General features: G+C 48.2%; 1 protein-coding gene across 8 annotated transcripts in view; it reads right to left on the bottom strand.

Annotated features, from left to right (window-relative positions):
- The window catches only part of SMOC2 (SPARC related modular calcium binding 2), a 149,049-nt gene extending 139,567 nt beyond the window's left edge, over positions 1-9,482 (bottom strand). For 4 of the 8 annotated variants that reach the window (XM_075089579.1, XM_075089577.1, XM_075089575.1 and 1 more), the window contains exon 1: positions 9,186-9,375. In XM_075089579.1, the coding sequence (XP_074945680.1) occupies positions 9,186-9,260 (75 nt within the window). In that variant the 5' untranslated portion in view covers positions 9,261-9,375. Of the gene's footprint in view, positions 1-9,185 lie in introns of all 8 variants that reach the window. The other 4 variants (XM_075089574.1, XM_075089576.1, XM_075089578.1 and 1 more) reach the window with 4 other exon arrangements.
- Positions 9,483-26,071: the final 16,589 nt, after the last annotated feature.

Raw genomic sequence — 26,071 nt, forward strand, 5'->3', positions numbered from 1 at the left:
AACACAATCCCATTAAATACAGTGTGGGAAATAAGTTGTCCACATTGTTTTGTCTTGCTCACCAGAATTCATGTAATAAATGCTGCAAAAAGAAACAGTATGGGTACATGAAATGAAACGAACAGGCCACACGCTTTCTGCAGGCTGAGCCCCTCCTGGTGCCCCACAGTCAAGAGCAGCTCATGTGTTAGGCCATATTTTCCCTCTTGCTCACACCAGCCTGCTCTGAGCTCTCACCGGTGCTAATGATTAAAGAGCATCAAGGCAAGCCATGTCATCAAGGACACTTGCTTCTTACAGAACTGCATCCTGCCTTTCAATAGTCTCTGCTGAGATTTTTCCCATTTGAGGGCCTGTCTGAAGGACAACTGAGCGGCAAGTGCTGAAAAATGAAGGTTTTTCATTTTTCGCCCTGTTTTCGCCCTCCTCCCCTCCAGACTTACCCATCCGGGCAGAGAAACCAGGGACTCCCCTGCTCCAGCCCTTGGCAGAGGGGTGCGAGCAGGCGGCGCTGCTCTGCGCTCCCTGCGGTGGTGGAGCCCTGAAGGGTCACAGAAGACGACGGTGACTTCCCTGCCCCCGGGGGTGCTGTGTACGTATTTGCAGCGGAATGGACGGGAGGAGAAACGGAGGAAGATCTGTACAGCCCTCCTCTCTGCTTTTTATCTTACGTCTCTGAAGTCTTTGATGGCTGCCTCCCGAAAGTAAGCCATCCTACAGACCAGAGACAATTTACTAAACAAATAAACATACAGTCAAGGCAGTTTTCTTTAGCTTCTTTCGTGCCAGTCTTTTCCATTTCTGTACCCTCTTGTGGAGACAAAGGTGTCTTTAGAATTTGTACTATCCCCTGCTACAACACAGCAAACCTGGGACCAGGTTTTCCTTATTCGACATCACTGATTTGACGGAAATCTTGAATTGAAAAAGCGACATTCGCTACATTGGTTTTTCACTCTAACAGGCACATGATGACTACCCTCTGGCCTTGACCAGTGCAATACAGCCCTACTGACATAAAAAGGTGGCACAGGGTGACTGCAGCACGCAACAAATATAACCTCACAGAGCCTGGGTCAGCTTCACCAGCGCCCCTTTGGCTGCATCAATACGGATGCTAAAGTGAATGAGAACTGATTAAAACACTGTGATTAAATAATTCTTCACCTACACAGATGGCCATGAGGACAAATACATTAACTGAGGCAACTGAACCAGAGCCGTGTTCAGTGTGTCCTTACGACACCTGCCTCTGGCGGCAACTCTCCTTTTAAGACCATTAGGTTCACCTCTTGGTCCCAAATAGGAATCCACTGTGCTTGGATGGCCATGGTAAGTCAGGGTGAAGGCAAGCGCGCTGCAGCCAGCATGGCACACACGTACCGGCTTCACTGAGAAGAGGTTCTCACGTTCTGATATCACCACCCTTCTGATATGCTGCCAATACTGTATTTCCACCTTGTAGCCTCCAAAAAGGGGTCCCAGACCCCAAGCTCTACCATTAGCAGAAAGGCGTCACTGTCAAGGGTAGTATCTAACAGAGGAAAAGATTTGGGAATCAGTTCTCTAGACTGCATGATCTAGGTCCCAGGCAGATCACACACTTTGTGCTCTGTGACACTTTAGGACGCGAGTCTGGTTTAACAGCATTTCTATTCATGTAGTCAAGTTAAGGTTAAAATACAGTTAAATGGTTTGTGTGTCCACCAAAATGTCACCCTCCCTTCTCTCCCTCCTTCAAAGCAGCAAGGAGGCTCAACGGCAGACTTCTACTCAGACTAAATTCCACCACTCCTCCGCTTTACTCCAGATAAGAGCAGGAGAAAGATAATGAAACGGAGTCATTGCCTTCCCTCCCTGGCAGCCACGCGTGCCCACAGTCTGCAGGTTTTCTCTGCGCGGCAGCTTGCTCTACAGATCATAGTGAGTCCAGGCTGTTTACCATTAAAATGATTCTTTGACATTATTTTCATTTTTAAAAAAAATTGTAAAGACCTCTCCTGAGCATTTACCAGCTTATTCACTGACAGTATCTTGCTTTAATACTGAACAAAGGTGAGAATACTGATAAATGTATGACAAATCTAGCCTGAACAAAAGACCGTGCGCACTTTACTGCAGCAATTGTATCCTAAAAATCTGTAAAATACCCCATTCAGCTATGGCTTAAATAAAAAGCAAGCATTCCAGAGCAACAGTATTTTTCTTTGTTTTCATCTAAGTACTCTTTAGGTGCTCTAGGACAGAGAGTCAAAGATTTATAGCATAGGTATGACAGCTAATTTGTATACAGTTTAAAAATGAACACCTAAGAGACAGAGAAGTACACTGTCACATCCTCAGAACAAATTGAAGGTAACGCAAAAAAAGATCTTTACTCAGTGACTCAGAAGATGACAGAGCAAGCAGCCTAAAGTAAATGAAGAAAAAAAGCTAGGTTTTGCATAGGTATGAAGCAAACATTCTTGAGCGATCGTTCTAGCGGCATGCTGACCAAGCCAGGGAGCGAGCTGGAAAGCATCACCTTCAGGAAACGTTTTCTCTTTCCGTCCCGACAAGAATTCTAGGATGTATTCTCTATTAGCCTGGGCTTTCAGCAGCTGATGAAATACTTAGCAGTCATTTTTAAAAGCTAATAAATTAGAAAGGGGGAAAGAAAAATCACTGAAGGGCAGTTACTAACTCATCAAGGCAATTTCTTCTGCAAGGACTGGCTAAAAATTCAGTCTGGGGGCCTGACTCCATGCAAGCTTACTTCACAGGTTCTGTGGTAAGACGTGACGCTACATTAACTTTGCTTCTTTGAGGACCACTCAGAATTTGGTGAAGTCATATTAAGAAACCGCCTGATACTAAGTGTTACTACACCAATCTAAATACCAGTCCATATGCTTTTGGGTAGCCTCCCCCTCCCCGCAACCAAAGTGTGTACCCTTGTATCCCATGCACACCACTGCACTGCATCAACAGCTGTAATTCAGACCAATTCCCTATGTAGATGGGGAAATTAGGCAAAGATCGAAAAAGTGCAGGAAAAACTGCAGTTACTTATGCTATACCTGCTCTCCTCTGCTCAGTTCTTCTCCTGAAGAGAATTACTTGGCATTGCTTATGGCCAACTTCTCGCTACATCTGAAGTTATGGCTCCTTTTCCTCATGCACAAATTATTCTGCATAACATCAGCGTCTTGTAAACAGTAACTTTTTTTCCTGAAGCATTTCCTCTTTTCAGGCTCACAGCCAGTGTTGCACTGGAGAGAGTTTTATCCACCACTGTAGATAACTATGAAGGCAGTGATTATCAATTAATAGCCAGAAGTGTATAGAGAAATGTCAACAGCAGCCTATCCCATGAGAGGGCACGGGGCCATTGCGACCAAAATGATTGGCATCACCAGAATTTTCTTGTAGAAGACCGTAGAGGGGCAGAGGAGGGGAGGGCAATATTCACAGAGTCAAAAACTATTTGGACTATATCCTTCCTGAAGAAAGCATTCCAGCTTTTCACTGTGAAATGACCTTCACTGCAAATCTTTCATCTGAACTTTCTAGAAATCTACCTCAAAACACGGTATTGAATCAACCAGAAAATTAAGAAGCATTTGGGTTTGGATCCTAAAGAAAACACAAAATAGTTGGAAATCCCCGAGTCCTTTGCAAAATGTAACCGCCATTCACCCTGCAGCCTCCCCAAGGACACACGAACCTGTTCACTATGCACTCAGTATTTGCCACTCCTGAACCAAACTCAGACCTTCATTTGCCGTTCAAAAATAGGTCTTTGATCCCCACTCTTTCTTACTCAGTTTTTAATTTTCAGGCGCCTCTGCCCTTCCTGGTCCCAGGCCTGACAGGAAATGGAAGTACCAAAATACCGTGAAAATGGCTGCGCCTGTGGTAAGGCTGGTCTGGCTGAAGAAATGGAAACACTAGCAAAGTCCGGAGCGAGCCAGATCTTGAAAAGCTTCGTAGCCTGATTTCCAAACCAACACGGTTCAGATAGGGTTTGGATAGCAGCTAAACCTTTGGAGGCTTCTCAAAATGAACCAAACCCCGAGGTTTGCCAACTGTCAAGGAATACACACGGCTGTTCCTCGAGATATTCAGTGGGCAACAGGGGACGGACGAAAGCATGGCAACTGGCCAAAATACGCGTGATCTACTTCCTTTTGTTTCCCCTAGCCTGCTCTTCCCTCCCCACCCACACTCACTTCTACTCTTCACTTCTAGCTTTAAAACCTTATGGGTGTGCGGTCAACCTGCACCTCCGTTACGTCTTTCACATTATAAGGTACAGTTTGTGTTGGCTGCATGCAGAAAAATTACTTCTAACCCCTGATCAAAAGTTTTGCTGACTATTTCAGTAATAACCCTCGTAGGTTTTGGTTTTGTTTCCTGAGTGAGAAGTGTCTTGAGAGTTTATTGCAAGGAAGCATTGTTGGAAGTGCTTTATTTTCAGAGCTGATGTACCCTTGGTTGTACCAATGCCCATTTGCAGTAACAATGCTGTTAGGATCTGGAGTCACTTACGGTTTTATTTATGGTCTTGGTTTTTTGAGTCACAATTAGAGTAACTTTTCCAAATGTTTGGGTTTGCAGGCGCCATCCAAATGGGTCCTTAACTTGGAAAGCTTTGATTGTGTTTAGCTTCCCTTTACTGAACTACCTTAGTGGTCCATCTTATATTGGTGAGTGTTGTGGAAGCTATCCAGCGTATTAAATGCTATTGAATACTCAAAAAGCATGTGCCAAGGGAGAAAAAGAAAACAATCGTTCCCTGAAATACTCAGCCTCTGATGAAAGGAACTTTTAACAGGCCGAGGTGTTCATTTCAAGAAGTGATTTCAAGCAAACTTTCTTCCTTTGTAAGTTCTAAGATCAATATTGTATTGAGAAGGACATGTGGTTCAGCAAGGCTTTGAAAGAATAAAATTAAATAGTTTGTGGTATGTTATAAGTCATCAAGATTTTAAAATAAGAAACACTTGTGCCCTATTGTTTGTACAAGTACATGCGCGCGCGCACAACACCGCAACTGAGATAAAAGCTCAGCTGATGGTTCCAAAAATACAGCGTAAATAATGCCAAGGTAAGCGCAGTGGTAAGTGCGATGATCCTAAACTTACTCACTCAAGGAACAAAATGAGCTTTATTCATTTATTCTAAATGAGCTTTATTTTGTGTTTCAAAACAGAAGTACCTATATGCTCAAGACAGGGCTATTCCCCTAATACAACACGCCAGTAAAGCGCAGCTCTCATCCATTTCATACCTCCAGCAAGAACGGGTGCATCTCATAGAGCAGAACAAAAATACAGCGTTATAAAAACATTCCAACAGCGTGTTACAAGAATTGCAGACTATTACCTGCCTTTCCATAAACAAGGTGAAAGGACAAGGCTACTTAAGATATTTTCTGGAATGTAAGAATGTTTTACGTTAGTATTTGACACAAGGGGAGGAAAAACCAGGAGCAGCCAAATTGGCTACAGTCCCTCCAGATCTCATGGCTTCTTATGAGACAGCTCGCAGCCTACCTTCCCAGAATGAAAGCCATTGTTCTGCTGCCAATGTTTGTTTATTTGAAATAACAATAAATATAATACTAAATAATGCTCTCCTCCCCCATGCATCCCTGTGGCTCAGTTAGCAATTCAGGACTGGAATATTATGTTTCCCCTCACTTTGTCTATTATTGCAATACGCTCCTACTCAGGAGACAAGAGTCCGGGAGCAACTCCAGCAAGGAGGATTCTTTGATGACAAGAGCCCAGGATTGGTACCAACTCAAAGTAGCTTTGTGCTACCTCTAACCCAGTGAACCCACAACAGCTCTGAAACTCTTGGACCCTGGTGCGCATCCTGGCTCCCCAGTAAATAGCCAGGTGTGCATCAGCCCACCCCTCACGTTCCTCCTCTACACTGGCACACAGACAGGGAGCCAGGTGAGTTCTGGCTGGCTCCATAGTTTGGGCACAGAGGGACGTGTTGCAACACTCATATGCTCACTGTAGATATAGCCATGAGGACCAGGAGACCTGACTCTAGACTGCCTGATGCATCTCGACTACCTGCTGACTACTCTGATGCATCTGCCTGCCAGAAACTGTCCTGGCGGCTATTATCGAGGCTGTAGGAAGCCATATGCTCATCAGTCCCTGCAGACCTGCGGTCACATAAGACTGTTCGGCAATCAGAAATCTCTTGGAGGTGTTATTTGTGTGAAAACTCTGTAATTTCTTGCTATTGGACTATTGCAAAGCTTCCAACATCTGAAAATCCCGTATCACCTGAACTATAGGCACAGGTGGTTGTTGTGGGGTTTTCTGCTCAAGGGAAATCTAATGCAAAAATCTCATTCCTAATTAAATGGGAATACAGCCCTGTAAACTACGGGAAGTCTTCTCTGAAAGTCATACTTGCTCTGCTTCTGGAGCTAGCAAGGACACAGAGTTAAAACAGCCCAGACATCTGTTTAGACAGAGGGAAAACATAAAGGCAGATGCTGATACACCCTTCCCTGCCCAGCCATCACGCAGTTTGTGGCTTAGAACCCAGAGCTGTTCAAGACCCAGGCAAGGAAAAAACCTCTCATCCATGTAGTCATCTTTTGAAAAACGAGCTTAACTTTAGAGTTGCTTTTGCTAGAGGAAACTTCAATTTTATTATTACGAGGTTGCTGAGGTTCATCTCATGGCAGATTTACCACTGCACTTAAGGAGACGGTGCCCCTGATACTACCACCACCTGGCAAGCTCCATATACCCATGGCAGCATGATTCCATCAGGGATGTGCCCGCTCTCCCTGTGATCACCCCGCAGTTCTCATGACACTCAGGTCCACAGTGAAACATGCTCTGGCCCCGTGGCTGCTGCCTATTTATGAAAATGTTGGCCTTTGCTATTCTTCCAACCACAGACAAAAAGAAAACCTTCCTCTGATATGCAGGAAAGAACGGTAGTTCTCTGTCATCACACGATGGTACAGCAGGTAAAAAAAAAAGTCTTTTTTTTTTTTTGGCTTTTCTACACAGCCTGGGTTTGGTTTTCCTTATAATTATGCAGATACTATCCATGAATATTTGAGAAAGGTACGTGTGGGAAGGGGTTATACAGTCTATGAGCTATAAGCAAAATGACTGCAGGAGTAAAGACTGATTTAGTGCTGTGGTATTTGTTGCTGTAATAGCATTGCTTTTTTTTTATTGTCTAAATAGGGAAGTACACAAATAGTAGAAATAAACCTGCCTCATTCAAAGTTTAGTCTTGTGGGAAGATGTAAAAAGTGTGTGTGCAGAAGTGTGTGTGTGTTGTTTTCTTCATACGGGTGCCTGACTGTTCGTTACCCGTTTTAGGGAAGGATTTCTACGGTAGGCTAATATTCATACGGGCCAACCGTCTCTGCAAGAAGACCACAGGCAGCGCCAACACTAGCATGGGCTGACTACCTGCAGTCCCCTACCAACAAGGCTTGCTACCCCTACCAAAACGTTCACGTTTAATTCAGTCCCAAAGCTCAAAGTCTCCAAAGCCGTTACCTTTTTGGTAGCAGAGGGTGGGGATTCCACCAGGATTGACTTTTCTTTCTGGTCATGGTTCATAAAGATGCACGCTGCTATAAGGTAGAGACGCGAACAATGCACGCTCTGCATGGGGGAAGGGGGGAACAGAGGGGCTTCAGGATATCTCTCACCTAACGGTGAGGTCAAATACATCTGCGTGAGTCTGTGGCATTTAATTTTTAAAGAGTTTGCCCAATGCCCTTGGCCAGATTTTTCTTCCCTTTTGTGAGGCAGGCAGCCGCTCACTGAATGACAGTTACATTCAGCAGTGAGCTATATCCATCTAGTAACAGGTTCTGGCATCACTTGAGCCACGCATCGTTTAAAGATGATATAACGGTCACAATCACTCTCGCTTTACAATTGGGCCAAATTAAGTTTCTGTAGCATTTCCAGTTTAGTTCCATGCTAATGTTTAGAACTTTTTTATGTACAGAAGAAAGAATACAACATGTAATGGCTTGTAAATTTTGCTTACACGTGTGTGAAAGTGAACTTGGAATTAAATCGCAATGTTAAGCTGTTAACTAGAACAGTCCATATCACCTGATAGCGCAAGGGTGCTTCAGATGAGGTTCTTAAAAAGTAAAAGATAAGAATCACTTGACTTTATCTGCCCCACACTTTCAAATGCCACACACTGCAAAATTCATGGAGGAAACTCATTCCTTTAACGTTTTCAATTAGCAGCTTCTAATCTACAAATCATTTCCAAAAAAAAGTAGACGAGAAGGCAAAACATTTTCTAAAGAATTTCAGGTATGAACAGCTCAGCCATCCCCCACCGCCGTTTCTCCTTGAGCTGTCCCTATCCCCCCCTACTCAAAAAGGAAAAAAAAAAAAAAAAAAAAAAAACAGGAAAGAAAAAGAAAGGAAAACCGCCGGCTCTCAGTATTTTGCAGAAATTTTCTGAAAGACTGAGACAAAAATAGGGTCTATTTCACTTTGCAGCTGCCTGTAACTTTAGCATAATAAACTCTAAAGGGCACAGCCCTCACCAAAACACTTAAAAACAGCTTGAAAGGGGTACTGCTGCCCGTTATGTTTACTCAAGCACTTGTTTAAAAACACATTTAAGGAAAATGTTTTTATTTCTACAGATTGCATTAATTATAGCTTTGCAAACACTGCAAGCTCTACAAGAAGACTGAACTGAGCTATTAGCTGCAAACCTCAGGTCTTGGCTAGAGAAGTGGTTATGGCTTATTTAGCGAGCCTAATGAATTGGCTCACCCATCCCTACGCAGAGTTCCGTGTTTAGCACCACGGAGCCTGGAATAGCCAGAGAGGCTCGTTTCACGCCGCTTTATAATTAAAACTAAAGGAAAATCGGTCAACCCAAGGCGGTCCACAAGCAGACCTCACTGCAGCATTATTCCCCTTCGGGGAAATAAAAGCGGCACCACGGGCATTAGCGCTGCTCCGAGAGCCCACAGTAAAACTCCCACCCGGCTGCCACGGGCCGTGCTCGCCCCCGCGAGAACGCGGAGGGGCGGCGGCGCCGGAGCTCCGCGCCTCGGCCGCCCGCTCCACCCTGCGCCCGAGGCGGGGAGCAGCCCCCCGCCCGGCAGCGGCGGGGTGGGGGCACACCGGCCCGCTCAGGTGCGCCCCGGGGGTCCTTACCGTGAGGGCGGAGAGCTTCTGGGCCGGCACGGCGGGGAGCAGCTCCGGCAGCAGCAGCAGCAGCGGCACCCACATCCTGAGAGGGCGGCGGGCGCGGAGCGGCTCCGGCGAGCGGAGGAGGGGGACTTTCCTCGGGATGTCGGTTCCCCCTCCCCGACGCCTGCTTTGGCTCCTTTTCAATCGCTCCCGCTGGGAGGTCCCGGCTTAGGTCCTCTATTCCCCTTCTCCCCACCCCACCCCTTGAAATTTGGGGATGGGAGTAGAGCAGAGAGGCGGTAGTTTCTCCCTCTCTCTCTCTCCGTCCCTCCCTCGCTCCTGGAGAGTCAGCCCCGGCTCGGAGATGCTCCCCAGCCTCTCCCCTCCCGGCGCCCTCCCGCCCCGCAGGCACTGCCGGGGGGCTCCGCCGGACCCCCGCCGCCTCCCTCCGCCTGGGCGGGCTGCTGCCTAGCCCTGGGGATCGCTTTCTTTCCCCTCCAGCCTCGTCTCCCCCGCGGCGGGGGAAGCGGGAGGAGAAGATTGGGACGGGAAGGGAGGACCCACCCACAGCACCCCTCCGGTGTCCGCCGCTGGCGGGGGGGCCGCGGGAAGGCACTGCCGCGGCTGCGGAGCCTGGCGGTGTGCGACCTCACCGAGCCGCTCTGCCCCTTTTCCTCTTATCCTGCCCCCTCCCCAGCCCGGCCTCCGCTTTCTCCTCCCAGACCCACAGATTAACCCTCCCCGGTGATCCCGGGGGGACGCCGGCTTGCTCCCCCCCCGCAGGGCTCAGTTCGCCCCCGCCTCCTTCTGCAAATACCGACAGCCCCGGTGGGGGGGAAGAGGGAGAGGCGCCCGGACCCCCTCCCGGTGCGCCCGGACCCCCTCCCGGTGCAGCCGGACCCCCTCCGTGTGCGCCCGGACCCCCTCCGTGTGCGCCCGGACCCCCTCCCGGTGCAGCCGGACCCCCTCCCGGTGCAGCCGGACCCCCTCCGTGTGCGCCCGGACCCCCTCCCGGTGCAGCCGGACCCCCTCCGTGTGCGCCCGGACCCCCTCCCGGTGCAGCCGGACCCCCTCCCGGTGCAGCCGGACCCCCTCCGTGTGCGCCCGGACCCCCTCCCGGTGGGCCCGGACCCCCTCCCGGTGCGCCCGGACCCCCTCCCGGTGCGCCCCGACCCCCTCCCGGTGCGCCCGGACCCCTTCCCGGTGCGCCCCGACCCCCTCCCGGTGCGCCCGGACCCCCTCCCGGTGCAGCCGGACCCCCTCCCGGTGCGCCCGGACCCCCTCCCGGTGGGCCCCGACCCCCTCCCGGTGCGCCCCGACCCCTTCCCGGTGCGCCCGGACCCCTTCCCGGTGCAGCCGGACCCCCTCCCGGTGCGCCCCGACCCCCTCCCGGTGCGCCCGGACCCCCTCCCGGTGCGCCCCGACCCCGGCCCCGCCGCCCGCCCCGCCGGGCACCGCACGGAGCGGGGAGGCAGGGCCGAGGCAGGCGGGATTTCGGCGGGGGCACAAGCCGGGCGGGGGGGGGCAGCCGGGCGTCCCGGGGGGCTGCCGGCCCCTCCGGCACAGCGGGGAGCGGGCGCTGCTTGCCCGGGCCGCAGTGCCCCGGGGCAGATGCAGGTCGCTGCGGGGCTGCCGCTCCCCGTGAGGTAAATGCCAGGTGAAACCTTCCTTCCGACAAGGTTTGTGCTTTTTTTGTCTCTTCTCTTTTAGGAGGCAAATAGAGGGGTTTTATTATTTCCTTACTGCAAACCGCCAGAGGATCTCATCCCCCCGCCTGCCTGCAAGAAACCTCTTTTGCTGCAATTTTGTCCACGGAGGAGACCCCCGCTCCTCCCCTGAGACCCGTGGCTCACTGCCAGCCTGCGGAGATCCCCACGGGTCAGCGGTGCTACCACGAAGTCTGAAGCTACCAGGGCTTGCTTTATTCTTAGGGTGTGCGCGTTTGCGGGAGAGGTCTCGGGCGTGAGAGGGCTCCAGGGAGCAAAGCGACGCGCTCCCACCACCCAAGTGACCATTTCCCCAGGCGTCCACATCTGACCTCGAAGGCTTGTCACACGCTGCCTCAGCCGGGCTCGGCATGGAGCGTGCCCGCCGGAGCAGTAGCTGCGTGCACGGTGAACCAAGGCGGGGAGAAGTAGGTATTAATTACAGACAGACTTGTGCGCCCTGCTTGAGACACCCACTGCTGACTTTTCCAGATCCTACGATGTTCAGGGCATGCAGCCAACAAGAGTCACAGCTTCTCCAGGTCTCAGCTGAGCACCCAGACTCACAAGAATTTGGAAAGCCCCCTTCTCAAAAAGTTTGGTTGTAAACAACTCAATTATCTACACGAAGTATGTGAAAGCAGGCGTGTGTGCATGTCCTGTAACATCTGCTGGGCTTTTAAAATGGGAAAAAGAAAAGAACGCTCTCACGCGGCATTGCCCAGGTCAGGGCACATTTGGGACCCTCCTCTGCACCACACAGACCTCCATCGGGCTCAGACAGCAGAGACAGCAGGTTGCCTTTTGCTGCAGCAGGCAGCGGAGGGCTTTTTGCCAGCTTCACAGCCCTTTCCTCTCAGCTGGGCGGTGGTGTATCTTGGCAATGTTGATGGCTCTGCCAGAGCTAGAAGGAATTTTTATTCTTGTGAGCATGACTCCAGCCTCCTTCATACCTTAAAGTTGTTCTCCACATGAACCTAGTCCTGTTTTCCCCTAATCAAACCTCTCATTCCCTTTGCCTGGCCAATGCAGTCAGTCTCACCTCTCCAGAATCATCTTGCCAGTCCTCTTCCGCCTCTGCCAGTTCATCCCAGTCTGTTTCCCAGTTCAGATCCAGACCCCCTTCATCACCAAGCAGCCCTACAGCCCCCTGCCTGCTTTCCCTTCTGCCACCCTCTTTGCAGCTTGCTAAGCCCACAGCCCCTTCGCCTTCTGCCCAGCGTCCCCCAGCGCACGGCCGGCGTGCAGCTGGGCAAAGGCGATCCACGGCGGACAGTCCCGTTGCTCTCGGTTTCTCTGTCAGGACCTACCAAACAGCACAGCACTTTGGTTTTGACATTGCAGGACAAAAAATACCCCTATGCTCAGAATAGATGTGAGATTTATCTCATACAAACAAGCTGCAGGTTTTTGAGGGTTTATAACTTAGTCAAATTTGAGTGGATTTCCATAGAGTTGGCAATAACCAAAAGGCCAAAACTCTGCAAAAAGGGAGGTCTAGAGTCCAGAAACCGGTGGCATTATGGTTTTAGAATAAAGACGCCTTGCCAAAACATACACTATTATTTTGTCTGCTGTCATTTCCCCAGCTTTTTTTCCTCAAAAGAGACTTGACTACGCACTTAATATTTCTTCTTCCTTTCCTTTGCCCCCCACCCCAGAAGATAATTCAGCCTAAAGTAAATATTTTTAAAGGAAAATATGAGACCAAGTGATAAAAAGCTGGCAAGGTTTAAGTAACTGAAAATAGAGTTTTATGATGTAAAAGACAGAGTGACTTTAACAGGCAGAGCTTCCAGCCACCACCGTGGTGGTAAGAAACGTACCTGCCTCCAGGAACTTCCAGCGGGACTAGATAAGGGATATAAAAAGGGAAAGAAATGTTCCAGCTGAGGAAGGACCATGAGTCACATGAATATTTTCCTTACAGGTGTTGATCTCCCGTTTAAAAAGGAGGCAGATTTCCAGCAGAGCTCAGGGGTCCGTTCACAGCACGTTGTGAGTGTCCCCTGTGCACAGATGCCACCGAAGGAAGATCTGGGGTTACGCTACTTGCTGTAGTCCCTCAGTGCTGGGTTTGTGCTGAGAGCGGCCCTCAGCCCCCACGGCCAGACATGTTTTGGGTCATGGGTCGGGGTCAGCTTTGACCTAGCTGCCACCTCACACCAGGACCACGTCCCAACGTGGCACACCAATTCCTGCGCTACATATGGAATTGCACCCGAGTTTCCTGGGGTCCTCCACTTCTGCTCTCGTAATGAGACCCGTGTTTTCTCCTCTTCCCCCAAGTCTTTCTAGGACTGTCGTAGAAAGCAACTCACGTTGCTTCGATGAGTGAGGCTCGTGGAGCAATCCTGTATAGTCCGACAGCAGTGGATCCAAATATTCAGGAAATACGCGGCAGAATTTACTAGAGCATGAATGCTTTCTTTTCATGCTCTTAATTAGGTCACAAAAACCAGAAGGGAATTATCTCTCTGCTATAGAGCTGTGCAGGCTGCTTTAAAATCCTGTGGATGGTTGACCATTCTGCATTAAATTTAACAGGATTGTCCCTACAAGGACCTTGGAAATCCTAACTGTGAGAAAGGAAGAATTATCTGGCTCTTAACTATCAAGGCTACAGAAAGTAAATCCTTTTAGTTTTCAATGCAGCGCTGTAACGGCAGGGATGGACCGCTAGATCCAAGCTGTGTTGCTTGGCCGGGGTATGGAAGTGTTCAGGAGGCTGCTTCTCATAGCGGGATCAGGTGTTGCTTGGCAGAGGTCCGTGCAATTCTTAGAAAGGGCTTCTTTTTCTCCTACGGATTCCTGGCACCCTCTTTTAAAGAAGTGCCCTGCGCTCTTACCTGCTTTTCAAGTTTGCTGTTTCTCAAGCAGCAAATGTAGTCCGCAACCTCACTGGCGGTATGGGAAATGCTTGATTCATTTTTGAAGTTTGCAAAAATAATGGGAAATAAAATTAAAAGCCAAGCGAGCGGTTCCTGTAATACCCAGAGAAGACAGAGGCACTTACAGATGTGCAAACACGTGCAGAACAGCGATTTTCGTGCTGTGTGGCTAGGGCCTACCTTCCTCCCTTGTGTTCCTGTGGTACTGAGCAACACGAAGCCCTGGTCAGTGACTGAGGTTGATTGGGCCTCTAGCAAATAATAACAAAATAGAAGGAATTCTTTTTTTTTTAACTTGTAAAGCATCATCACTTAGCTTCTTATCAACAAAGGTACTAAATCAAAACCAACTGACATCAAAGGCAAGTCTCCCATGGCTTTAATATGAATATGAATTAAAAGCTCACAATCAGCGACCCGAGACTCCAGCCCTACCCTACTTGTGGTATCATTACACTGCATTCACAGGTTTTTGTACTTGACATGGGTGATATCCCATATATATCATATATTCAGTTTAAAAGAATAATAAAACCCTCTGCTGTCTTACTCCTTTGTGTTTGCTTTGAGTAGTAGGGAAGATGGAGTCCAAGAGATAAGTAGGAGGTTGCGAGACTTCTTAATCGAAAACCAAAAATGATTCATTCATTTAATTATTTTTTCTAAAGTGGAAAATGGTCTTTGTAAGCTTCTTTAATGCGCAGTTTGTTTTAACACAGCTATGAGCGAGCAGCTGATGACTGACCTGTGCTCTGAGCCACATGAAACATGGGGTGGAATTTCTAAAAGTGTGGGAACCAGGGGCCGAGATCCTGTTTTCTGAGAGCCAACAGGTGAGCCAAACCCTCCTCCCAAAACACCGGGGCCCACGCAATATTTGGGTATGAAAAAGTTAAAAACCCAGGCTTTCAGAAGGGAGATGCAACGTAGAGGTAAAGTCAAAATTGCGGAGGAACAGGCCCATGTGAGGCCGGTCGTCCTTGGGAAACAGAGATAGCTTTGAAAAGCGTCATCCTTCAGTTAGACTTTCCAGTTTCAGCATGTTGTATTTTTCACGATTAGGGCTTACTGGGTGAAGTTTTATCAGACTTCAGTGAGCCGCCAGTATGAGGAAGAGGACTTAATCCTCCAGGGCAACAACAACAACAACAGAAACCCGCTGCTCTGCATGTTGTGGGGTGAGAGCAAAGCAGTGCTAGCACCTTTCCCACCTCTCAGGGGCACAATCCTGCCCCGCTCCCCCCGCCCGACGCCAGCACACTCTTTAGATTCTCAGAAGGAGGTTGCTTGTTGCAACGCAGGGAGAGGCATCGCTGCTGACTCACTTGCCTGGCGTTAAATCACCCTCCTGCATCGCCACAGCTCCGTGGCCGGAGGTGCTCAGCTTTCGCCCAGGTGTAGGACTTGGGACGGTGTGGTTGGGAGCAGGAGCAAACCTTGAAAAAATGGCCGGCTCCTGAGTTAAAGGAGCACCTGGGATGGCAAGAGGGAAGAAAGGAAAAAGAGAAGACAAAAAAAAAAAAAAAAAAGCCTTTTGGAAATGTTGCTGACAAACTCAGTCTGCTGCCTGATCGTCTGGAAAGAGCCACGGGATTCTGTACAATTCCCGGAGCCCTGGAAACAAAACCATAGTGTGGAGAATATCAGCGGGAGGAGCTCTGTCTGGGGCTAAAACCTCGGCTAAAACCTCTGTCCCAGCTAAAACCATGACAGGAGGGATAAATTCATCCCCAATGCTTGTAACTAGATTTGCACCAACTGTGAAAATCATATAGGAAAACAGCTGTTACATGAAGAGAAATACTGGCTGTAAAATGCTTTTCTGAGAGCCAGCAGAGTAGCTGAAGTGATATGGGATGCAGCAGAAAACAAGAACACAAAATAACACCAGGAGGTGTAAGTCGTAAAATAGCTTCAAGATCACCGGGCACAAAAGTAGAATGCGCTTATCTCCTATTATTATTCTTATTATTCCCTTTCCTTTGCCAGACTTATTTTTCTATCACTACCTGCCTGCTGTATGACTCATCATCTCCCAGAGGAAGCTCTTTATACTTGCAAATAAAAGAAGGAGCAGTTTGAATGTGAAGATGTAGGAAGTCTTCTTACCGGGAAGATCCTGGGCGGCTGTCAGAGATGCGCTGCTTCCACATCCCGCGTGCGTCGCTTCTCAGAAGACTAGGAAGAGGTCTGCTGTGGAGTGAAATGGCAATGCTTTCACAGGAAAAGTGTGGTATTTTACCAGTGGAAATTTCATGCAGTCCTAATTGTGGAATAAAAAGCTATGTGAAGGGCATGAGTATTTCTTATTTCCAGTCTCCAGCATTGACATTGGTATCGTGCACCAGCTTGCTATTTCAGATTTGTAAACCCGTAGTAACCCAAAAACCATTACGTTCTCATGCCTCTTCCTCAGCCCTGTGTAAAGGGAGCTCCGCGGTCCCAAGCCAGCTGCCTGTGGGCATGAGGTGTTTGCAAAGCCTTCACCACGCCGAGCAATCCCAGCCCAGGTGCCAAAGCCTAAACGGGCCCAGTGCCAGAGCCACACCGTCACCGCCGACAGAGATCAGCCCAGGACAGGATGGAGGCAAAGGCACCTGCGCGTGCGGGGCAGCCGCCCTTGTCCCCGCCAGCCCCGTTCCTCGCCCACGAACAGGGGGCTTCAGTCTCTGGGGCTGTTATTGTGGCACCTTGCGCAGAGATTAATGCCTTTTAAGAAAAGAAGAAGCAGAAAGCAAACAGGCATAAGCTGTCCCTCCCAGCCTATACAGGCTGTGCTATATACCACCTGCTACTCAGCTATAACCCTCTAGGGCTCCTCACCCCTTCCTTCCTTCCTACACCCTCTTCATAACGGGCTCACAGGGAAGAAAAGTGTATTTTCTCCTTTCTGCCCTCAATGACTGTCCATGGAAAGCCAGAACAAATCTTCTGTGCTAGGTGGGAAAACATAACTCATGACCACAAACAGCAGCCTCATCTGCAGGGGCGAAATACTGGGAACGTGAGCAAAGGGGTGGGGAGGACCCTCCAACTGGGGGAGGGCAGGAGGAGCTCCCCAACAGGCCTCGCAGGGGATGCAGGTCTGCAGCAGATGCCCTCAGCCAGTGTCTGGTTGCCTCTGAGGGCAGGCAGAGGCGCAGGCACTTCTGGTGGGAAAGTGGCACTGTCGAGGCGCTGTGCAAAAGTCGTCATGCTTGACCTAGCCAAAGTCCGCTTTACAGTGGGTAGCAGTGGCTTTTAGTCCACGGAGAGCCATCTTTTCTTACCAAGATCTCTTCAGAAAGAGGAAAAAAATGACAAATAATGCAAGAAGCTTACTTAAACCTTGGAGAAAAAAATACCGCAGTTTGAGGAAAATGCCCTTTTCCTGTTTATGCCTTTCATTAGCTGGTTTTGCCCAGCTGGTAAGTACAGGTACATTCTCGTAGATATGGCAGCAGTGGAACCTCAGGTTATCCTGGCAGTGGACATGGCTGCATTTCTGCTTTTCATTGCTTCCCTCCTTTTGGATTTATTCAGTATTTCAGAGGCTGTGATTTTCAGGGGCTTCCCGTTGCCTTACCAAAAGCCACTGGTTCTACCTCCTGCAACCAGTTTTACTTTTGCTGACTACTAAAGTAATTAACAGTCATACATTTTGGAGAACATGTTGATAAGTGCCAAGGTTCCTTCAAAACCCTTAAAAAAAGCCTGTAGTGTAATGTCAAGGACCCATCTGGGCATGTGTTGCTTTACCACTTTAGAGAAAAGACAATATTATTTTTTTGTTTTAAAGTGAGGCAAAAAGCAGCGAGTTTTATGGGTTTTGGCAGACTGGTCTTTGTTGCTCGCCTTTCCCCTTAGGCTGAGTTAGTGGTGAGCTGCTGGCTCTGCCTGTCTCTGAGGCACACAGTACAGGTACAGTGTAAAGAGGGTGGCAGAGAGACAAATTTGTAGCAAGAACTAAGTGGAAAGACATCACGAACAATTGAATAAGGGCCTGTCTGCTTAGACAAACAACCTGCCAAGGCTTTTTCAGCGTAGGGTTGACGTTAGACAAAAAGCTCGTTTCTCAGAGCTGAAGAAAACCTTTCTTTCTCGTTGTGGTTTTAAATCTCTGACAGGCTCCATAAACATTAATCCATAAGGTGTTTAAAATTTTGTGCCTCAGCAAAGATTTGTGCAGGTTCTGTGGTTTGTATTTATTTCTATGGAGTGACTATGGCATGAGAAGAAAGATTCTTGCTTTTGAAGTGTAAACACTGGCCCACTTGAGAGACAGAGATATGAATTACACTAAATATTTAGTAAATGATTGGTTTCCACTGGGAGAACAAAGTATTTTGCATTGGAAGAGATACAGAAAAAAAAAGTCGGGGGAAAAATCCAGTAGTTTCATAACTATTTTTCTCAGAAAGAATGTGAAACACTATCTGTAACTGGCACCTTGTAACCCTTAGGTCACAACAAGAGCTGATCAGAAATCCTTCAGTGAAATACAGTTTTGCACAGGCTGGTGTCAGAAAAACGGCAACTTTTAAAAAGCTGTGCTCTTCATGGGGGCACATCAGTTGCAACAAAATCCTTGCTGGGAAGGACTTCTTGGGCCCCAACAAGCTCTTTTGCTGGAAATCAGACAGAGCTCTGCCCCCGAACCTAGCCACGAAGCTGGTCTTTGAGACATCTGGAGGTACAGGAGACCCCACTCCCGCATCGCCTGACTGACGGCCAGCTCTCCCACCTCCCCTCCTAGCCTGCAGCAGCTCTGACAGACGAGCACAGAGGAACGGAGCGATCTTCTCACAGCCAGCAGGGCCAGGGCTGGGGAAATGGTTTGCTCGAAGAGGGACTCGGGTTTGATGCAGCTGATTTGGGCAGGGACGGGCACCTTTGTCTCCCACGTGCCAGGTGGGCGCCCCAGGCAGCTGGCTAATGTGGAGTCCCTGCTTGGCTTCTCAGGAGAAGCTTTTGCTGGTATTCTGTCTCAGAAAAGGAAAAAAAAAACAAAAAACCCAGAAATGCCTTGCAGCTCTGTTGGCAAAAACCCCTCGGGTTGCCAGGATGTGTTATTTCATCCCTGGGAGCAGTGCACTGCCCGGAGTCGCACCACCCCTCAGGGGTTTATTGATATAAAGATTCCAGCATAGCTGTACTTGCAGGCTCTTCCTAGTGTACACTAGGCCTGTGAAAAAGAGTATTTGAGAACATTTGGCATGAACAGGTTTGGTTGTTTGTGTTTTTTTTAAACATTTTTACAGAAACATGGGATAAACAGTAAAAAGAAGTTAGGCTAACAAATTCAGAGCCTAAGCAAATATCATAGGGTGCTTTGTTAGACTGGGGCTGATATTGGAGTTAGGGAAGAAAAACAAACAACAGCGTTACTTTTCTTTGAGATTTGTCTGTGGCCAGCCCTATTAGCTGCAACTAGAATCTAAATGTCATCTCAAAAAAAAACCAAACCCAAACTATGTGCCGTCCTTAATTCCTGTAAATCATATTGACTTCAGCTGCATTCCTCTGGTGTAACTGAGAGCAGAATTTGGCCAAAAAGTATTAGTACTGCTCTTTCGCCCACAGGTTTTACAGATTTCGTGTGGAGCTGGCTAACTAAATAACAGACAGCTGATCAGCTGCCACCTTGGCAGTCAACAGAGATCACCAAGGCCAGACTTGGTGTCGTTGATCTCAGTACTACAAATCAGAGGGAGAATGTGCAGAGATAATCTGAAGAGAGCAACGGAGGGCAGGCCTGGCTTCCCAGGTGTCGTTACAGCCCGTCTGGGCTATGCAGATATCTCCTGGCAGCATGGGCAGCTTGCCTTCAGCGGAGCGCCTGAGAAACCAGGTCTGCCCCAGGGTGCGGTACCTCAGTGCCTAATTCGCACCGTTAGGATGGCTCCAGAGAGGAAACTGGTGCTCACCGGCAGGGCAATGCCCAGGAATATCAGCTGTCCTTGAGCCATCATTTGTGCCCCAGCCGTTACGAAACTTTTCCTGTTTCCCTCCTACGCAGCTCTGAGCTATTGCTTTCTTTCAACTCTGCCTTCCTCTGGTTGGGAGGCAGGACTTGGCTCCTCTCTCCGAGATGCCTCACCGCCGCAGGTGCCATTACAAATATTTTATTAGTTCATTTTCAGAAAGCGAAAGACTCTGAGGTAGAACCAAACACTGCTTCGCAAATGTTCTGGAAGGTATGTCCGGCTTGGCACTGAGCTTAGTCATCCTGGTTGGCAGGAGAGCAGAAAGTCCTTTTCTCTCTCAAAGATGAAATCTGTATGTCTGCCAACTCCCTGTAATTACAAGCCCCAAAGAGTGTCTACTCCAGTGTAACTAGAGATCTACGGGCTTTGGCGTTTCATGTATCAGTTGCCACTTAGTGCTACATCACCAGGCCGAGATGGGAATTTCCTTTGTGGGGAGACCTCTTTTATTAATAAAATACGAATTGCATTCGTTCCTCAACATCAATCTCAGCCGGCTAATTTCTTTTCTGTCCCCCAATACAGAGCTCCAGCTGATCGCTCCCAGAGAGTATCCCTTCCCTCTTGCCTGTCTCTTTGCCTGTGTTTAATTCTGCATCAGTACAGTCATCCCTTTTATCCTCTGCAGCTAATTCCCACTCCAAAACAATAAGGACCCTTTCTGAACAGCCTCTTAAGGTCACTATGGGTTGAAGCAAGGTTCAGGCTCCTGGGCTTTGCCATGCCTGCCCATGACCACCAGCCCCTGGTCACACCAGGTTCAAGGTCACACCGGACCATGTAGTCACACCCCTAGCTATGTGGCGGTGAGATTGCAGGGGGTTCCTGACTCCTGGCCAGCGGCACTCAGGAGTTAGGAGGCATATGGCTGGCTGTAGTCTGAACTTGAATCAATATAAAATTTTCAATATCTGCTGAGAAGCTGTTAAATGCTCAGGTGGCCAGCCAGTGCTACACGCTGTCCCATCCGCACCATACAGCAGGTGCCAACCAAAACAGCTTTAAACTGGCGTGTCGGTGACATAGATGTACGGGTTGTGTCTGAAAATTGATTCACCACGTAGCACAGGAGAATTCCGACCTTCAGGGGCCTTTTTGGCAAGGCCCTCAGAGGCTCGTGCAATGCAGGTAATTACTGCCCTCCCTGCATTCGCCTTTCTCCATTCCTGCCACTGTCAGGTACGGATCCACTGCTAGGAGACAAGTCTTTTCCTGCCTGTGACTGAAATGTTATCACAGGAGATTAAGAGAGAGGAAGATTATGAAAAACATTTTGCCAGGAGCTTTCTGGTCCCCAGGAGGACCCAGAGAACCTTGGGGAGGGGTTCAGGCTCACTAGGGGCTTGCACGATACTACCGGAGCAGTGACCGCTGCGGACGCTGGGAACATGTTTAATTTTTTACTTCGTGGGTGGAAACACTGTGGAATAAAGAATTTCTGGAAGGTGAAGGGGAAAGCAATACAGCAGCTGTTACAAAACCACCTGGCTGCCCAAATCCCTGCGTACACAGAGGCATTTGCTCAGCTCCTGTTCTTTAACTTCGCTCTCAAGATGAAGCTCAAGGAGACCAAAGTGAAAAAAAAAACCAATCCAAGAGGAGAGCTGAGAGTGAGCAGAGGTCCTTTCCCCGAATATTGCCAACGATAAGGTACCGAATCTGTTCAGTGAGCAGCAGATCCTGCCTCTGGCCTCAGATCTGCGGCCGGATCACCCCACGTCTGGTCAGCCGCGAGCTCCGGCCGCAGCTTTCCCTGCTGCCGGTACGTGCCCCGCGGGTCTCGCCTCTTCAGTGTTTCTGGTGTCGGGTGGTGCAGTCGACCTCCCACTGCAGCTCTCCTGTGCCTCCGTTTGGGCCTCTCTCCAGGACCTGGGCAGTGACAGTCACAGTGCTTTTAGGACCACAATCTCTCCAAGCCTCTAGTGCTCTGTCAGCTTGAGCTGGAGTTACCCGGCAGGGACAGGGAGATTGAAAGGGCTGAGAAATACAGTGATATTATATAAATTGTGTTTCCTTGTGAACAACTTGCATTCAAATAAGCCAAAAGTATGGAGAAACAGCCTTCATGTGTTTGCCACTTGCCAGTTAGAAACCTCTACGTGCGGTGATTTATAGTTTGTTGTTAACCGCGCTCCCATTGAAACTTGAAATTATTTCACACCAGAAGGTTTTTGCAGATTTTGAAAACATTTGGTTTTGGTCTGATGGGACTTCTGAATCTGTCAGGGGGTTGTTGGCTTTGGTTTTTGTTCCTACAGTTTAGAATTGCGAACTCCAACCCTTCCTTTAACCTCCCTCACCACTTGCTCTTGTTATTTGCAAAAATATGAATATTATTTTCCGTGCTTATAAACAATCTTTATGAACCATGATCAGAAGGGGTTTCTCTGGCCCTTCAGGAGTCAGCCTAGGTGGGTCTCTGTTTGTACTGGAGCCTGATGTCCACGGCTAATGTTGGGCAGTTGAAAATTAGAAGGAAAGTGCAGCTAAAATTTCAGTTGGTTTGGTTTTTGAAGCACTCACAGGTAGGCTCGAAACCTAGTAATGCAATTCTTTTACGTCTTTTGACTATTTAAAGAAGGCCAACTTTTACTTACCTTGTTCACTCGAAGCTTCAATGTCTATCCATGGGATTACCTATGTGGATTTGTCCCCAAAAAGAGAAGCTTTAGAAAGCACCTAAGAATGCAACAGGAAATAGGGTTGTAACAATTTATATCCTTTTATCTGGATTGTGCGTTGCAAATCAAGGTGATTTGTGTCTTGATGGGCTTTTTTAGGATATGGCTATATGTGAAAATGGGAACATTTGGTTTAATGCAATTATCCTTCGACTATTAAGCCCCTGCTCCCAAAACCCCTGAGGCAAAACAGTGCCACAAGATAACCATTTTTACTATGAAAACAGGGTTATTTTTTAAAGGTTGAAGATAAACACCGAATATAACACGCAAGACGCTTGCTTTCAGGAAAGGTTAATCAACACTAGTTTCATCACTAAAATAGCTGTTTTCTTATTACTACTTTAACTTAGAAAACCATCTCATTTTTTACAGTATTTGTAGCCCAGTCAGTCACTCATGATAATCCATGACAAAGCTTCTGCTGACAAGAGCTGGCAAAAAATAACAATTATTCTTAGAAGTGTAAACATATATTTTCTATAAAATATACCTCATCTGCAGTGATAAAGCGAACAAACATCGTTGTTTTGAAATAACTTTTTGGTTTTTTAGTTTCAAACCAAGAATCCCCCAGAAAATTTCAGTGGAGTGGAAAAATTCCCAGCAAAAGGTTTGATTTGGTCAAAAAGCCTCTTCAAGATTAAAGTATTCCAAGCAGTTCTACTGTAGACTCTAAATTGTGTCTTTATTCCAATAAAAACTGCATTTAATGAAAGCCGTCTGCAAGTCGTATCGTTGTTATTCCTCGCCGCGTTCTTATTGCTGCTCGAAGCATCTGTGTGTTGGCAGTTTCCATCAGTGGCCACTGGTTTCCAGCAGAAGCCCAGTAGCTAAAACATCAGCCAAGCAATGAGGACTCTCTGCTTCTCGCTGCCTCCTGCGCTGGCTCGTGCTGCATGGCTGAGCCTGCCGTGACCACTGCGCGGCTCATTTTGCCCATCTGATAAGAGGATACCATATCTGCCTGCCAGGTGTGTTGTAGGGACACAGCACTTAATGTTTGCAAAGAGCTGCTGCGGTGCTTGAAAAGAAATCCTGCAGAAGGGCAAAGTTTCATAACGGAGCTGCAGCAGAGACTCATGCCGCCATACCCGATGCTTCTCCAGCCTAAACAGCTTTACTCAGGCTACAGTGGAATGAAATGCTGGCTAAGCTGATTTAAGAAACCCCAAAGTCTTTGTTCCCACCCCTGTGCTACGTCGCACAGCCCACTTGCTTGTGCTAGGATCTGTTGATGGGACCACACTGTAGTTATCAGTACCTTGACCTGCATGAGAAATGATGTTGGTGAGGGGAGACTTACGTTTAACTAGACAAGTTTCCTGATCTGCTTTCAGCATCTTCCAGGAAAATTGCGAGTGGACCAACGGACAGAGCAGTGAATTGCAGCCCACAGGGACAGGAGTCCTTCGCCTGGTGTCACGGTCAAACAGCTCCACTGAACTGCACCTCTGTGCTTGGTGCTTCACAGTAGAACCTCCCTGCACACTGAAAAAACACCGCACTGCAAAATATGCCTGAAAGAATTCATAGTGATTCCCTCTGCGGAGGTGGGGACCCAGAGGCACTGGAAGTAAATGACTCCCCAAAAGCGGCTCGGGCAGCGGTAAGAGCGCATCTGAACGCGCGTGCCCTGCGCCTTGATTAGAAAGCCCATTCTTCTCCCCATCCCGCAGGACGCATTTTAGATAATTTTCCAACTATTTTCACTCTTTCCACATCTAAAACATGGCTTTGGCTCGATTCTGATGGAAATTTCCTGTGACTGAGATGCTGCAGGTGCCCTAGAGAAGACCGAGGAGCAAGCTGTAGTTTTACAGCGATCAGGGAGCCGTGTATGGCGCAGGGGTACAACACTAAAGCAGGGCAGTTGGCTTGGAAAAGAACTCCTTTTTGTGCGCGCTTAAACTCCCACAAAGAAAAGGAGGAGCCTTTGAAATAATTATCTCCATATATGTTGCCATTATTACAGAATGCTCACATGAATTACAAATTATGAGAACAGTTGTGAGTAGACTCCTGGTGAGAACGTCGTCATTGTGTCCGTCTTGCGAAGGGAGTGTCAGACGTGCCCCTGAGGGTCTCTCTGGAAGCGTGAGGATCTGGGCTGCGTGCCTGTTCGTCACAGCGCTTTTTAAAGATACCCCTCCAAATAGCTAGAAAAAGTTTTGCGTGTTGCTGGAGATCTGAAGCAATGGATCTTATCTTCCCACTTCCTGTGTTTCAATTTTTCTGAATGTTATTTCTGAATATGTTTTTTTTTTTTTTCTCCATTTTCTTTCAATTCAGCTAGATGTCACATTTCTGAAGAGGTGATTCTAGGGTCATTTTTGCATGTTTTAGCGATTATGCATAGTTGTCTACCTCTGAGCAGTGTTTTCCGAGAGTTTTTGAAACAGAGAAGGGCTGGTATGGCAGCAGCATAAGGCAATTCTCCCCGTTTTAGTTATCCCACCCCACACGTGAAAAGAAAAAACCCCAACCCCCCAAAAAAAAACCCCAAAGAGACAAATGCCAAATTCTTCATCATCACTACAATATGCTGTTGAGCAGGAGGTGTATTCTCCTTGCGAAGGGGAGTGCTTTCCCCCAGCACCAAAGCGACAGCTCTAATTACCCCATGCATTTGTGATTTGCTTTGGAAACTTATTTTGACACATGCAGAGCCAGAAATTGGAACAGCTTAAGGGAGAAAGGAAACCTGTCACAGATGTGAGTGGCAGAGCAGGAAGAAAAGACTGCGAGCTTCCTCCGCCACCGTAGAGCTCTGGGTTGCCACCTTTTCTCACAGCAAACTAGGAAAGAAGAATTCCTGAAAGCGAAGCTTTGTCTTATCAAGGGTGATAACATCTGCCAAACAGTACAGACCTTCCCCTCTCTTTTGCAAAGGTTGGGGCTAGGCCAACGACAGAGTAGCAGGTCATTGACCTATTAGCCTCTGCGATCATTTTACCCCAGGCCCTGAATGATGTCTGCAGACAGGCCCATCGGGAAAGAGAGGCAATAAGGTCACCACCTCCCCACTTCCTTTTCACTGCTATCTCTGCAGCAGCAGCTTCTCCAGGCTTGACTTCTCCATGAGTAATTGATGTGTTGAAAGCTAAGCATGTGCTTAAGTGCTTTGCTGGAGTGGGGCCAGCGTGTGCAGCACCTGGCAAGGTCTAGTCCCAGCCTAAGGAGAGGCTGGCTCAGAGCAGCTGCCCGTATCTCCCCGTGAAGCTGCTGAGAAGGTGGGCTTGAAAACCACCATTTACCTCGGGCTTCTCCCCGCCAGCCCAGCCCAGGGAGCTGTATGCTACCCAGGCAAAATCTGCAGAAATCTGAGCTCTTTTACAATATAACATGAGAGCTGGTTTTCCCTCTGATTTAATGAGGCAACCAGACATTTATCATGACCTGCATATGTCTGGTTGTGTCTTACCACTCCTCCTGCCCCACGTCCTTTGAATCCATTGACCAATTTGATAGAGGAATAGCAATCTCTGAGAAAATTAAGATCCTCCAAATTTCATTAAAGTAGGTGGCCAGAAATAGATGCTCCGACTGCTGAAATATCAGAATAATCTTCAACGATATGACATGTTATTGGGGAGCCGGGCAGTCGTAGCCGTAGCGCTTCCAAAATGACTTCTAGGTCCTGCGTGCCTTTAATCAAAGCATATA

The sequence above is a fragment of the Phalacrocorax aristotelis genome, chromosome 3 (genome assembly GCF_949628215.1).
Source record: "Phalacrocorax aristotelis chromosome 3, bGulAri2.1, whole genome shotgun sequence".
Taxonomy (NCBI): domain Eukaryota; kingdom Metazoa; phylum Chordata; class Aves; order Suliformes; family Phalacrocoracidae; genus Phalacrocorax; species Phalacrocorax aristotelis.